The 14,520-nt window shown below is 40.0% G+C and overlaps 1 protein-coding gene across 1 annotated transcript in view; it reads left to right on the top strand.

Annotated features, from left to right (window-relative positions):
- Positions 1-14,520, top strand: part of DOCK2 (dedicator of cytokinesis 2) — a 1,423,644-nt gene that overhangs the window by 675,177 nt on the left and 733,947 nt on the right. Inside the window, exon 27 of the mRNA XM_075599153.1 lies at positions 3,663-3,758. Within this exon, the coding sequence (XP_075455268.1) occupies positions 3,663-3,758 (96 nt within the window). The remainder of the gene's footprint in view (positions 1-3,662; positions 3,759-14,520) is intronic.

Genomic DNA, 14,520 nt, shown 5'->3' with positions numbered 1-14,520 from the left:
CACGTGATCAAATAAACAACAAAAGTCGAATTGCAGTTGATAAACATCATGTTCTTATGTACTGTTCTATTCACGGTGGAAGTAAATGTTTGACCTTGTATCATTTTTGGGCAAATTTTGCATTTATTGCACTTAAATGACCCTTTTGGTAGATTCGAGTGTTTTGCAGGTGCAGTATTGAAAAGACTGGGCGAGAGAGTGTTAGCTAAAGTCCTTGCCTTTTTAAAGACAACTCTTGGACCTGAGGAGACTATAGGTCCAAGAACAGGATCTAAGCATAAAATAGACCAATGTTTTTTCAAGATATTTTTAATCTGTTCTCCCTGTTTGCTAAACGGTGTAATAAAGAGTGGGCAATCATCCAGAATAGGTTTATGGGGGGACCGCTGGAGCAGACATCTCCTATCCATGGCTGAAACTTCCTTTATTGTCTTAACCAGGTCATAATGGTCATAAACACGTTTAATAAAGCGTTCATATAAATCTTTAGCCTGGATATCGAAAGACTCATCTGTGGAGCAGTTACGTCGCAGTCGTATTAATTGGCCCTTTGGTATGCTTTTTATTAGGGCTTTGGGGTGGCAGCTGTTAGCACGTAATAAAGTGTTGCGTGAGTTAGGTTTTCGGAATATATCGGTGTTAATATTTAGTGAATTATTAAAATATAAATCTAAATAGTGTATATGGTGATAATTAAAAGTGTATGTGAATTTAAGATTAAAGTCATTATTATTGAGTGTATTAATAAATGATAATAAAGTGGTAACATCACCATCCCAGATAAACAATAAATCGTCAATAAACCGTCGATAAAATAAAATGTGCTCCCTATAAATGTTCGCTTCTCCAAACACGTGGAACGACTCCCACCAACCCATGAAGAGGTTGGTGTATGAGGGGGCAAAACTTGTCCCCATAGCCGTTCCACGTCTTAATTGCTTCAAAAATAAGATCAAAGCATACACGATATGGTTTAAGTCAGTTTAGAATCAACTGCATTCATGATGTTTTGTATTGATAAATGATTGATTTAAAAAATAAATAATAATAATATATATATATATATATATATATATATATATAAAACAGTGTTTCTGGACCCTCCTGACCCTTCCAATCTCAGATTGGCCCCTGTGGTCTAACCGGTCCCCATTACATGGTTGTGTCTGGTGGTGCACCTGTTGGCTACAAGACTCCTGAGTCTCCCGCATGATGTTGGTATGGGGAATGTCAACCCAGTCAGGTAGCTGAGGTAGTGTGCGTGAGTCCTACCTACATACAGTGCAGCGCCTCCACCTCATCAGGATCTCTGCGTCCGCAAGGAGATGGTTCTGATGAGGACCTCCTCTGTGGTGCCTTCCTCTGCGGAGTAACTTCACACTCACACACGAGGGTTCTTGTGAATAAGGGCATCTTTATTGATGGTTCAGGCAGACTGCCCCTCGCAGCGATCAGCTCAGCCGCTCATTCTTTTACAGCACTGTCATTCAGAAGATTCTGCCCTCCCAATGGAGTTGGATCACCTCTCCCCTCAGGGAGATCACCACTCGCTGTATGTCTGCCAGCCTTACGGCTGCAGACCTTGATTTCCTTAACTGATCACCACACTATTGAATTCCTGCTTGAACTTGAACCCTAACTTTAGACAGTGCTGTGTCTTATATACTTAGGGAATAGCCACACCTCTTATGTCACTAACAGTGGACTCAGAGTATGTTACCACTCCCCTTGAATACATATGACACCTCACCAGGGTGCGAGGGCAAACCTCCATGATTGATGCTGGCAATCCGGTATATTTACCAGGCTTACTGCCAGCATGAGAGAGAACTGTATACCATTTTTAAACATGGCTACATATATAATATATATACAGTATAAGTGAATGGTTTATTATATCAGAGCATTTTAATACCTATACATGTTTAGTGTCTAAAATATGTTTAAAATAAAAAATACAAAAAAACTGAATTTCCTAGTGTAGCACCCGTTCCACCACCCCGCGTGAGATCATCCAGCTACCTGGTGTTGCTGGTGCGGTGCATACCTGTGAGGCTGGAACAGGAGACTCTAAGTACTCCGCGTTGGTGTGGGGAGACATCAGGACTGGTTTTCAGTGTGGCTCATCTCTGGTTACAGTGCCTCCAGCCAGCGAGGATCCTGAAATGACCAGGATGGTCCATGCTTGCAACTTCTTAGTGCCCCAGACATTTAGCCACACAGATAGATGGTTCCACTGAATCTTTATTGTCACACAGCAGTCACAGCATCACATTCCATTGCATAAACACCCAGGTTTTGAGGTCCATGTAGGCCCCCCGCCTGAGCTCCTCCTTTACCCCCTTCTGGGATAAAGGGTAGATGTTACCCACTCCACAGGGGGAGGGAAAAGAGCCCTGACTTCTGGGAGAGTCAGTATCTACCCAGGGGATGGGCTTGTAACCCTGCCCCTTTACAGGGCAGGTCTGATACTGACAGGCATCACATTAATCGCATGTTACCCAGTCAGTATCCTCCCAAGGATGACACTCTCAGGTTGTTGCTAGGCCCACCCCTGGACACAGTAACAATGCCTATTAAAAGAGCTTATCCCTCACAGAGCCTGTACCTAACAGGACATACTGTGACGGCCCAAAGGAAGGATAGCGGCGAAGGGCTAGGCTATATTATAATCATATAATGCAACAAACGCACAATATTTTGTATGTTTTACTCATCATTGCATTACGGCTCACTTAATGCATCAAAGCATGCTGGGCGGGCACAACATTCCAGCACACAAACATATATTATAAATACATGTTGCCACCTTTACCTTTTGCAGCCACAGCGAAAATCTAATAAAGAACAGGGGGCTCAGAGGTTGAAGTCAACCCTAAAAATCCAAAAGAACGAGTCCCTCACTTTTGATCTTGAGACATCACACCCCTCAATGCCCCACAAAACATATTTGAACCCCCAACTCCATAAATCTATTCCCTTTCTGCTGCCTTGTTAAACAGAAATCCGAATCCAAATATACCCCATGGATTTCTGGGGGTCTAGAGCGTGTTATCACCAAAACTCTAAATGCGGTTTCCTTCCTTTCGATTGTGGGGGTGACATCCCTCTGTAAACCTCTAATGGTGTCTAATGAATTTCACCTGTGGATGCAAAAGGGGGATGTAACTCTGCTGTTTAGTCCTCACTGAAGGTGTTAATCTTAGTTGCGCCATTTTAGGTTATGTTCACATCAGTTTGCGGCGAGATGACAGGTTTCTGGAGCTAGGGGGAGGAGCTTAGGTCAGAGTTACAGATGCGTGTTGGCTCAAGTATTTGTATTATGGAAATGTAAAGCTTGCGTTACTTTTCTTGATGGTTTTCTTTGTCACCTTAAATGTGGCATATGTCCTTTTTTTGTTTCATTTTTGACAGAATAATGCTGATTTTTTTCAAACACAAATGTGTTAGAGGAGACCATTTTCTTGATATATAGACTGTGCGTTTATGGGCTGCAAATAAAACGTCATGATTTCAGGTAATAGTGAAGATGATAAAGGTATAAAATGTAAATATTCATATAAACTTTAGAAAATTCAAACATTTTTAGAACAACTTGCAATTTAAACATTGATTTTTTTTTTCATTTAACTAACTACAAAACATTTTTTTTTTTGCCACAGAATTCAACATATCATCACATTCAGGAAATAACAGTGCATCTACTCAGAACGGTTAACAGAACTGTCATAATGATGGAACGGGATCAGGATCTAACCGTAAGTAATACCAAGTAATTGGTAACATTTTTGTATGGTAATATTATCAAAACACAGTGTTACAAATGTGAATATTCTGATAGAACTGCCATAGTTAACCACTGAAAGGATCAGTGGATAGCAGTAGCCTTTACCATAATTTAACAGCCATGGACATACTTGAAAACGAGTGGTAACGCTCAATGTATTACTTCCTGGTAAAACATTTTATAAATAAATAAATGTAGCAGAATGGCCAAATTGCAAATGAATCTGCAAGTATTTGGTACTGTAGCTTCCTTTTAGTGAATTCAAAACTATCAAATAAGGTACAAGTTGTGTGTTTGAGATGGAGTCTTTTTGGGGCTACATTTGCAAGGGCTGGAAGAAAAAGAAAACAAGTCATGAATATAAGTTACACATCAGTTATCTGGGTGTACATTTTGTTAAAAGGGATTCCAAAAGAGGAATACAACAAATGCGTCCCAATTCAAAAGATCCTAACCCTTTGGGTTCTTTATGGATGTAGCCGCTACGTCGTGGGGTCTGGCACTCCAGTGGCCCCAATGACGTGGTCGCTACATCCTAAAGGCCTCAGCACTCCACAGAAGCAACTGAAGGAGCAGAGCCACAGAGGGTTTGACCACTTCATTTATTTTTCTCATTAACCTTTCACTGACTGTGTGGACTCTTGGTGCTCATTTGCAAGATGCTTTCTTGCAAGCTGTGTTCAGCTTTAACTGTACCATTAGTGGATTCTTGCTGCCCTGCTATTAGCTGTTTAGCTGTATTTAGCTTACACTATATGTTTACTAGTTATTTTCAGGGGTGTCTGATTTGACTAGGTATAGGGGAAGGGAGGCTTAGGGAAGTACCTCTCGGTCTTTTTGGACCAGGGGGAATGGGCCAGATGAAGAGGTAGTCCCTCGAAACGTCGCCCCCCTAGCATATTTTCCGTTCTCCGTTTTTTTTTTTTTTTGTGTATATTCCTTGTGTTTCATGTTTTTTCCCCTTTTCCTTCTTCCCCCCCCCCACCCCTCACTTTGTGACATGCCCATTTGTGATACTGGTTTCTGCAAACACATTTGATTTATTTCTGGTTCATTTTATTATTAAATGTTTATTCTGCATTACAACTGTTTTCATTATTTAGCTATTAGACAGTGAGTGCTGGTACTTACGTAGATTTGTTAGTACTATACAGGGGAATAAGGGTCCCCTTTTGTTCCGTGCACCCTGAAATTGCATATATTTTACACCATCAGAGTGCTGTCTATCGTCCCCTTTTACCCTAAGTCATGAATATAAGTTACACATCAGTTACCTGGGTGTACATTTTGTTAAAAGGGATTCCAAAAGAGGAATACAACAAATGCGTCCCAATTCAAAAGATCCTAACCCTTTGGGTTCTTTATGGATGTAGCCGCTACGTCGTGGGGTCTGGCACTCCAGTGGCCCCAATGACGTGGTCGCTACATCCTAAAGACCCTGCTCAGTTTTCCCGGGGAGATCACGATCTTTCACGAAGTGGAATGGAAGAGGAGGACTCATCCCTTTCTGTTCTGTAATCAGCAACAGAGTAGTCACACGATCGTGAATGCCAGAGAGGCCATTGCACTCTGGTAACATGCCTTCCCAACACAAAGGGTTAATGGACCAACATATCAATCGTACAAAGTTGTTTTGTGCATAAACTTTGGAAACTGTGGAGGTCTCTTAATCTTCATCGGCAGTTCCTTCTGGCTCTATCTAATAAACAAAATGAGGTTTCTTGAAAGAATTATATTAATCTCCAACTTTACTGATGGATGGGTGAGAGATTATCAACTGTATCACATATGACTTCTAGGGTTCAATGTATCAAGCTTGTATAATGGTTGTTTTGTCAAAAAAATAGTCATTTGCACAATCTTTTAATAGTGTTCTTATGATCTTTATGTTAATCTTAACTTGCTTTTGTTAGTTATCGATATTAGGATCAATTATGTGAAGCAACAGGAAAAGTTAAGGTCAGGTTTATACGCTTATGTGTATACGTTCTCTGCTTTTTCGTAGACAATTAAATGAATCGACACAAAAACGTATATACTAAATGGAGTAAACAGAAACGTAAGCTTCTAGTGACCACTAGTAGTAGGTCACGCTTGCAATGGGCCAATAATTTACTTTATGGCCACATAGCTCCTGCAACTACCTTATTGCAATAAAATACTAGACAATATGTTTAATCCCTTTGCTTTCATATTGAGCAGGGGGACACAGCAGATTGAGTGGCTGGGGTATATCTAGTTTACTGTACTTGCAATTTTGCTCTGAGGAGATTTTTGTGCCATGTTGCCTTTGGTAATTCCCATTATGATGAGCTTCAGCTTTGAATAGTTCTGAAAGTTTTCAGCTGACATCTCTTGACCAGGGATTCTCATGACCAGGGAGGCTGCGAGGGACCCCCTCCCCCTCCCACTTGGAAACCGGTACCCACGTATAGCAGACCGGGAGCAGAATGGAAGATTCAGCTCCCGGCTGCTTCTTTTGTAATGCCCTGGGCCTGCCCCCTCCCCCAGAGGGGGGGGGGGGCCACGACGACGGCCCAGAGGTCCCAGCGAGGAGAGGGGGAGGGGGGGCTTGCCCCCTGGTCATGGGCTTCCCTCGCCTAATTGGCTGGAGGGATTGCTATCCAGTCCTGAAGACAGGTGGCTCAATCACTGGCTCCGTGCTTCAGCACTAATTGAGCCACCTGTGCGGATTTTGTGATATACTTAAAACTTGACCTGCTGGGGGTACTTTCACTTGAGTTGAAAACCTCTGACCTAGACAATCTTGTTGACCCAATAGCTTGTAGGCATTTTCTAAGTTGTATTTTCTGACAGCTGTTACATGGAACATTACCTTTTCATGATGTGAAATCCACAATTTTACTAAGAAATTAATGTCTTGTTCTAATTTCAGCTACACCCAGACACAACATAAGTTGTGGCAAGTAAAAAATTGACAGCAACCCTCCACCTTACAGTGTACAGTAAATAGAATTACAACTTGTGAGCACATTCACATGTCTCAGACAGGTCTGCATCCCTGCCTATCCCCATTATCTATTACCATACATTTCATGTCAATGGACAAGAAGCAAAACGTTTACACACTGTGAGTGCTCATTTGTATGTAATTACCCAGAATCCCTGCAATGGAAACATTGTATGCTAAAAGATAATGGGGAAAGGCAGGTTTGCACTTTCAGTTACAAAAAGTTTAATTATGATGACTTAAAATAATGACATTTTTAGCATTTCTAAATGACAAGGGAGTTATTGTATTACTAAAGAAAACAGGATATAACTGATTTTAATCCTATTCTCTAAAATTAGAACATGCATATTGCTATTATTGCTATTGATGTTTCAAAATAGCTGTCTGTGAGTAGATTTACTGGCCATACACTTCTTTAAGCCAAGCTTTTCTTTTAAACCTTATAGAGATCCATATTAAAGTAGTTTAAAAGCAAGAAGGAACATGCTGTGAGTGCTAATTGTTTGTCATTACACATAATCCTTTGCTGCAGTAGAAGTATGGTATGCTGTACGATTATGGGCTAAATCAGGTTTTTGGTGCTATCTCAGAGATGTGAATGTGCTCATAAGTTTTCTTTATTATTGATATATTCTGTACGATGGAGAGTCTGTCACTTTTTTACTCCCATAACTTACTTGTGATTTAAATACAAAACATGTTTTCATGTTTTTACTATTTTTATATATGTAGCCATGTGTAAAATTGGTGTACATATCTCTTTCTCATGCTGGCAGTAAACCTGGTAAGTATGCAGGATTGCCAGCAACAATCATGGAGGTTTGCCCTCAAACCCTGGTGAGGTGTCATATGTCCCAAAGGAAGTGACAACATGCTGTGTGTCCACGATTAGTGACACAGAGGGTGTCTGTTTCCTGGAGGTGATATAAGACACAGCACTGCCTAAAGTTAGCAGTTCTGTTCAGTTGGTGTTTTGACTCTGTTCAGGAGAGTCATGTGGAGGTCTGCAACAGTGTTGCAGAGGCTGATGCAATAGCTGTGAGTCTGGGCAGCTCAAGAGAGACAAGCTGGTGAATCTCCCTGAGGGGAGAGGTGGAAAGCAACTCCATTAGGAGAAGGAGGAACCTTCCAGATGGAGTGCAGCAGAGAGATCAGCGGCTGAGCTGACAGCTGCGAGGGGCAGTCTGCCTTTACCAACAATAAAAGACGCCCTTGTTCACAACAACCCCAATGTGTGAGTGTGAAGTTACTCCACAGCGGAAGGCACCACCAAGAAGGAGTTCCTCATCAGAACCATCTCCTTGCGAATGCAGAGATCCTGATGAGGTGGAGGCGCTGCACTAACAGGAGTCCTGTTGCCAACAGGTGCACCACCAGACACGACCATGTAATGGGGACTGGTTAGACTACAAGGGCCAATGTGAGATTGGGTGGGTCAGACAGGCCAGAAAATCCGTTACACATTTTACCCCAAATACCTCTGCACTGCCTTAACACACCCTAGCAGTGCCAAATGCTGCACGCTTTCAGCGGCATGCTGTCTGCTCAATGCGCACACCAACTGGATTTAACACAGTTTCATGCAAAGTTACCTACCTTTGTGATAATGAACCTGCTACTTACCTCGTCTATTCTTTAATGTGGGCTCATTTAAATGTTACTCTCTATACAATACAAACTCCTCCCTCCTGGTCCACACCCACTATCATCATACAACATGAACTTCTCAAAAGCCTTGCATTATCTACTGAATGTTGGTGGAGATCTCTGAAAACCAGTACACCAACCACCATGTATTCAAATGGCAAACACTGCAATCTTACAGACTGGAAACAATTACTCAAATTTCTATTTGTGTTGTTACTCTTTTTAGAAGTGGATATTGAGCATAACCCAGGCCCTCTCTTTTCAATTCTGTCCCATATCCCTGAGAATGCCCCTTTCAAATTAGAAAAGGGACTTTCTGTCGCCTATATAAATATCCATAGCCGGCTGCCCAAACTGGATGAACTAAGGGCATGGTGCCTTTTGCATAAGTTTAAAGCCATCATTGTCACCGAAACATAGCTAATTCTTAAAACCCTCAGTGCACCTATCGCCATGCAGGGATACTCAATTTATAGGGAAGATACTGTAGGTCAAAGTGAGAAGGAGGGGTGTTGCTTTATATTGAAGACGCCTTACAATTTGCCCTGCTAAATTGCCTCACACACACCCACCCTCTTTGAAATCCCAGTTGGCAAAATTTGCCTCCCCTTCTCTAAGCCCATTCATATTGCTGGCATCTACCGCCCCCCTAAAGCCCCACTACAATCCCTTACTGATATCATTCAGTTTCTTGGCTCAATTTCCTCTCTGAATGGGAAATGTGAGCTGTTAGTTCTTGGTGATTTCAACCTCAATTGGCTTGACCCTAAAAACAACAAAATCCAAACACAACTCAAGTCACTTAAACTAACTCAACTAATTTCTCAACGCACACGGACAAACCTAAAATCTCACAACAATTCATTGCTAGACTGGATTCTAGTCTCTAGTTTCAAGAGAATCCAATCCTCGGGTATCTTAGCTGACATTTTCAGTGACCATGCAATACTGTTCTGTGGAAGGAAAATCATAACCCCCAAATCAAGCCCTAAAGTTCTAATCACTATAAAATTTAGAAATTTGAAACCACAACAGTTTTTGGCTGATTTTACAAACTGCCCTTGGTACTGAATCAACTTGATAACTGACCCTGATTCTGCTCTTGATTCTTTCCAAACTCTGAGTACTGGGGGACCTCCTTCCGTGGGTTACAACAGACCTTACGGTCCAGCCACCCCACCTTCTTTTCCCATGCACCTCATAACTACAACAATTTACTTGAGACTCTCAAAGCCGCGACCGGTCTAAGTTTTTTCAAAATAAAGCTGTCTCACATTTGAATCTGGTCTGTAACTGTTACATACGCCTATAACATGTATTACCTTTAACTGTTCATGCAATGTCTTTAAAGTAAGTATAATGTGTAACCCTGTTCATTTAATGTAACCATTTATTGTTATCATAACTCTGTGCCCAGGACATATTTGAAACTCTCAATGTATTACATCCAGGTAAAACATTTTTATAAATAAATATCTTTAGAATTATTCATTCAGTATCTAATTTTTAAGTAGTAAATTATATTTTCTATATAAATGGTCTTTACTCTCTTAAATGCATGAATAGCTTCTAAAAATGCATATTATCATATGTCATATTACTTAGCACTGTATGTTCAAATACTGTAGTTTTAATAATTTTGGCTTTCTATTTCCAAGAAATGTCTTAATAAATTGGGTAAAATCAATTTTGGTTATTTAACAACTAAGGAATAAAATACTAAATGTATTGGTATTCTTTAAAAGCCATTTATCTTGAGCTAGACAGCATGGGTGTTGTTTACTACAGATACTTTCAATTTGTAGTGTTGAATTTTTATCTGAATGTGTATACTTGGTATTTACTGCAATAGATTTCCCAGTAGATATATGTCATTATATCTGCAAAGTCAATCAGAGAATGTCATATCTGTATGTACGAATTAGGTAGGCCTGGAAGTATTGAATATCTTTCTTGTCAAAGGTGATTTCATCCATTACCACACATTGGTCACATTAATGCATCAACCTACTCAACACTAACCGTTCAAACTATTGGCAGTACACAAACATTTTGAATTAGAATAGTTATGTGCCAGTTTTGTCTAACAAGTTAATAACCATACCAATCAGTGAAATTTTTTTTTAATTTATTAGTGCATCTTCGGCTACGCTTATACTAAGGGCGACGGCGACGCGACCATGTGGAGTCAGCCGTCGCTGTAGCGATTCCTGCACTCTGGTGCAGGAGACCATAGAGCAACCGGTGGGGCGTGGCGGAGGCGTGGCCGTGAGTGGTTCACCCTCATTGGCTGAACCGCTCACATTCCGCTGACGTCACGCGGCAATCTCTGAAAAAGTTAAAACCTTTTGACCACCGGTGATCGTGACCGCTCCGTCGTTCTGCAGCACGGTCGCGATCATGCTCACTGTTGGTACCCGCGATGGACTGCATGTACTTGCTATGGCGCTGTGCGATGTCGCTGTAGAAAGTACAATAAGCGTAGCCTTATAGTGTTGTGCTTTTTTATTTTCAAAGTAACCACCTTGTAACTTTTTGCTAAAAAGTAAGAAATGTCTCTATAAAAGTTCATTAGGACTCACAAGATATGATATGCTTTTTACCAGGTTTCAAAGGCAAAATAAGGTAAAATAATATTTTGGCAGTAAAATGTAGTGCACAATTCATGCAAATTTCATCATTTTTATCTTGCATCTCTTTGCACCAAGTTTTGTGAGTGAGATTTGTAAATAGGTAAATATATCAAAACTATATATGTCAATTATATAACAGGAAAAGAAAGAAGTGCATGCTCTATAGCACTATATTTATTTACAGTGTTAAATGTGTTAGAATGTTTTATATATATATATGTGTATACTTGGTATTTACTGCAATAGATTTCCCAGTAGATATATGTCATTATATCTGCAAAGTCAATCAGAGAATGTCATATCTGTATGTACGAATTAGGTAGGCCTGGAAGTATTGAATATCTTTCTTGTCAAAGGTGATTTCATCCATTACCACACATTGGTCACATTAATGCATCAACCTACTCAACACTAACCGTTCAAACTATTGGCAGTACACAAACATTTTGAATTAGAATAGTATATATATATATATATATATTATACTTGTAGATATATTTTTGTAGTTCATCAGTTTCTCTGAAGACTTTAATTAGGGTTAATTTAGCAAGTTCTGTTAAACGACTGAGAATGTACAAAAGTTTTGTTGAATGTAAAAGAAACAAAATGAATAGAGAGGAAATATAGGTATGTAGCAACACTTACTGCCTCTATGGGCGCGCAAGGTCACAAATCCAGAGCAAAGCCGGTCCCATCGTGGCCAGAAAACCAATAAACTGCTGGGAGGATTAACTCACCGGTGGTCCCTGCTTCGTCAATCCTACCGGGCCAGCCACGTGTCTGTAAGAGCTGCGCAAAGAAGTCCCAGAGAGAAGCAGTGTCTCTCTGTCTCTCTCTGAGCAGCTGTTAGAGAGATCCAATGTTTTATTATTTTTATTTGTAAATAATGTATTCAAGCAGTAGGTCTCCAGATGTGAACCTCATTAATTTCATCTCCGGGGATCCCCTACTTCCGGAGCAGCTACCAGCACACATTATGGAGGTCTACATCTCCGGAAGCAGGGGGGTCCCCACTCCTAAAATTAATGGGCTTCAGTACAGTATGGAAAATTAAAAATAATAAATAATAAAACACAGTAAAACATTTTAACATACATGAACACACATTACATTGTGGGACAAGTAGCAGGTTACCAGAACTAGATAAGTCTGTGACCGGTGCGGATAAACGATGAATACAGCTGAACCCTATTATAATGTGATGCTCGGGGGCCACATAATGAAACCGCTTTATAACCGGGATTGCGAAATGGCCGCTGCACGATCACTTACCCGGCATCTGCAGCTCTCTCCAGCTCTCTCCTCTCTCCCTGCTCTATCAGGCTGTGTGCTCTATCAGGCTGTGTCCACGAGTGCGGCGCACATCTCCAAGGTTTTTTTTTTAGAACATTCAATGCTTCATTGCTAATGGACACACACTCAAAACCTTGGCGATGTGCGCCGCGCACGTGGACACAGCCTGATGAAGCAGAGAGGAGAGAGCTGCAGATGCCGGGCAAGTCCTCGCGCGGCGTCCATTTTGCTAAAAAAATGTAAAAACTTGGAGCTGTTTTTAAATCGGGGGCCACGCTCAGACCGCGCTTAAGCGGATTGCAAATCCGTTTGAAAATAGATTCTTCAGAACGAATAATAACATCAGAAGAAACAAACGTATGTTCTTTTTGCCTGTCACCTGTATATCTGAAGCTTTGTGTTAATTTCCCTCCATGAATAAAGATCACCTGTTTTGCTCCATCCTAACATTACAGGCAGAGCAAGGGTGCTTCTTTTACTACGTCTAGACTTATTACAGTAGCTTTTATTATTTCCAGTTTTCAGGAATTTGTAAAAGTGGCTGCTTCCAATAAAAAAAGAATTAAAAATGCATAACATTTTTATTTGTAATGAACTGAAAAACATCAGCGTGTGTTCTCATCTTAAGTATAAAATGACTTTCAATTTACCCTGCTAGCTTCAGCTTGAGTTTCAGAGAGAGGGTGAAGGTTTTTTGGTGTGTATGTAATACAACGCTGGATAGATTAACAACCTTCCCATTTAATGTTTGCTCCTTGTTAAATTGAAAACTGTCTGAATGGAATAAAACCAATCTCACAAAACAATAACATTTATTTACCAGTTTAAACTAGTATGAAGTTTTGATGTTAATGTGATGTAACAGTGGATAAACAAGTTTACTAATTAATGTTGGCCTCCTGGGGATTTACAATGTATGGGATATAAATAAAACCTATATAAAGGTTATATCCAGTTGATGCCTTCAGCTTCCTAGAGGAAAGGCAAAGAATGGAATGTAATTTACTGGAATATCAGTTTGCTGAATTCTGTAATATTATCTATCGTAAAATGTTTCAATTAACTTTTGTATAGATTATTTCATTTAAATATTCCCTGAAGAAGGTTGCAGAGAAAAAACATGTACTTAAGAATGTTTAAAAAGTTCAATTGCCAACATTCTGAATATAATACTAAAGTATGTTTGATTCCATGGATACTATGAACAGAATTCTGTATATAAATATGAAGTGAATGCAATGTGAAGATTTCTCTTGAGGAACATACCATACCATACATATCATAATGGTGAGCACAAATTCCAGTGATGTTAATCTGAAGAGATCCATTTGAATTCACTTTTTTCTTCAGGTATAATGAGCATTAGATTAGTCCGGGTATCATCATGTCATAGGATAGATTTATTTTTCAACACTGTTCACTGCATTCTGTATGCAAAGGCAAAGTAGAAAAGTGTATTCATTTGGCAGCTCATTTAAAACTGTAACAGATAGTGACACAACATTTTTTTTTTTTTGCTGTTTCTACCTTTGCTATTCGTTACAATAATTACAGAAACTTATAGATGAGTATACTAGGAATTCAAAAATGGATACCTTACTATATAAGTCTAGTTTTGTCATAATGCTCTTCATAAAAATTATATGAATGTTACTACTCTTATCTGTAAGATTATGACTAACTGTGCCTTTTGTAAGGTTTCTTGTGAAATATGCATACAGGCATACCCCGCTTTAAGGACACTCACTTTAAGTACACTCGCGAGTAAGTACATTTAGCTCAATAGGCAAACAGCAGCTCACGCATGCGCCTGTCAGCACGTCCTGAACAGCAATACTGGCTCCCTACCTGTACCGAAGCTGTGCGTAAGCGGGGAGACTATAGAGCCTGTTACACATGTGTTATTTACATCAGTTATGCACGTATATGATGATTGCAGTACAGTACATGCATCAAAAGTGGGGAAAAGGTAGTGCTTCACTTTAAGTACATTTTAACTTTACATACATGCTCCGGTCCCATTGCGTACGGTAATGCGAGGTATGCCTGTACACAACTATAGTTGGTAACACTTTAAATTGCGATCTAGACCATGCATAGTGTTTTTTGACACATACCGTATATGCTCTTTTAAATGGTGCTGTTGATCTAATATTGTTGAAATGAATATATTGTTGAAGTGGATG

Source organism: Ascaphus truei, chromosome 5, assembly GCF_040206685.1.
Source record: "Ascaphus truei isolate aAscTru1 chromosome 5, aAscTru1.hap1, whole genome shotgun sequence".
NCBI classification, from domain to species: domain Eukaryota; kingdom Metazoa; phylum Chordata; class Amphibia; order Anura; family Ascaphidae; genus Ascaphus; species Ascaphus truei.
The sequence above is the reverse complement of the archived record's forward strand: the minus strand, read 5'-3'. Positions and strand labels throughout refer to the sequence as shown.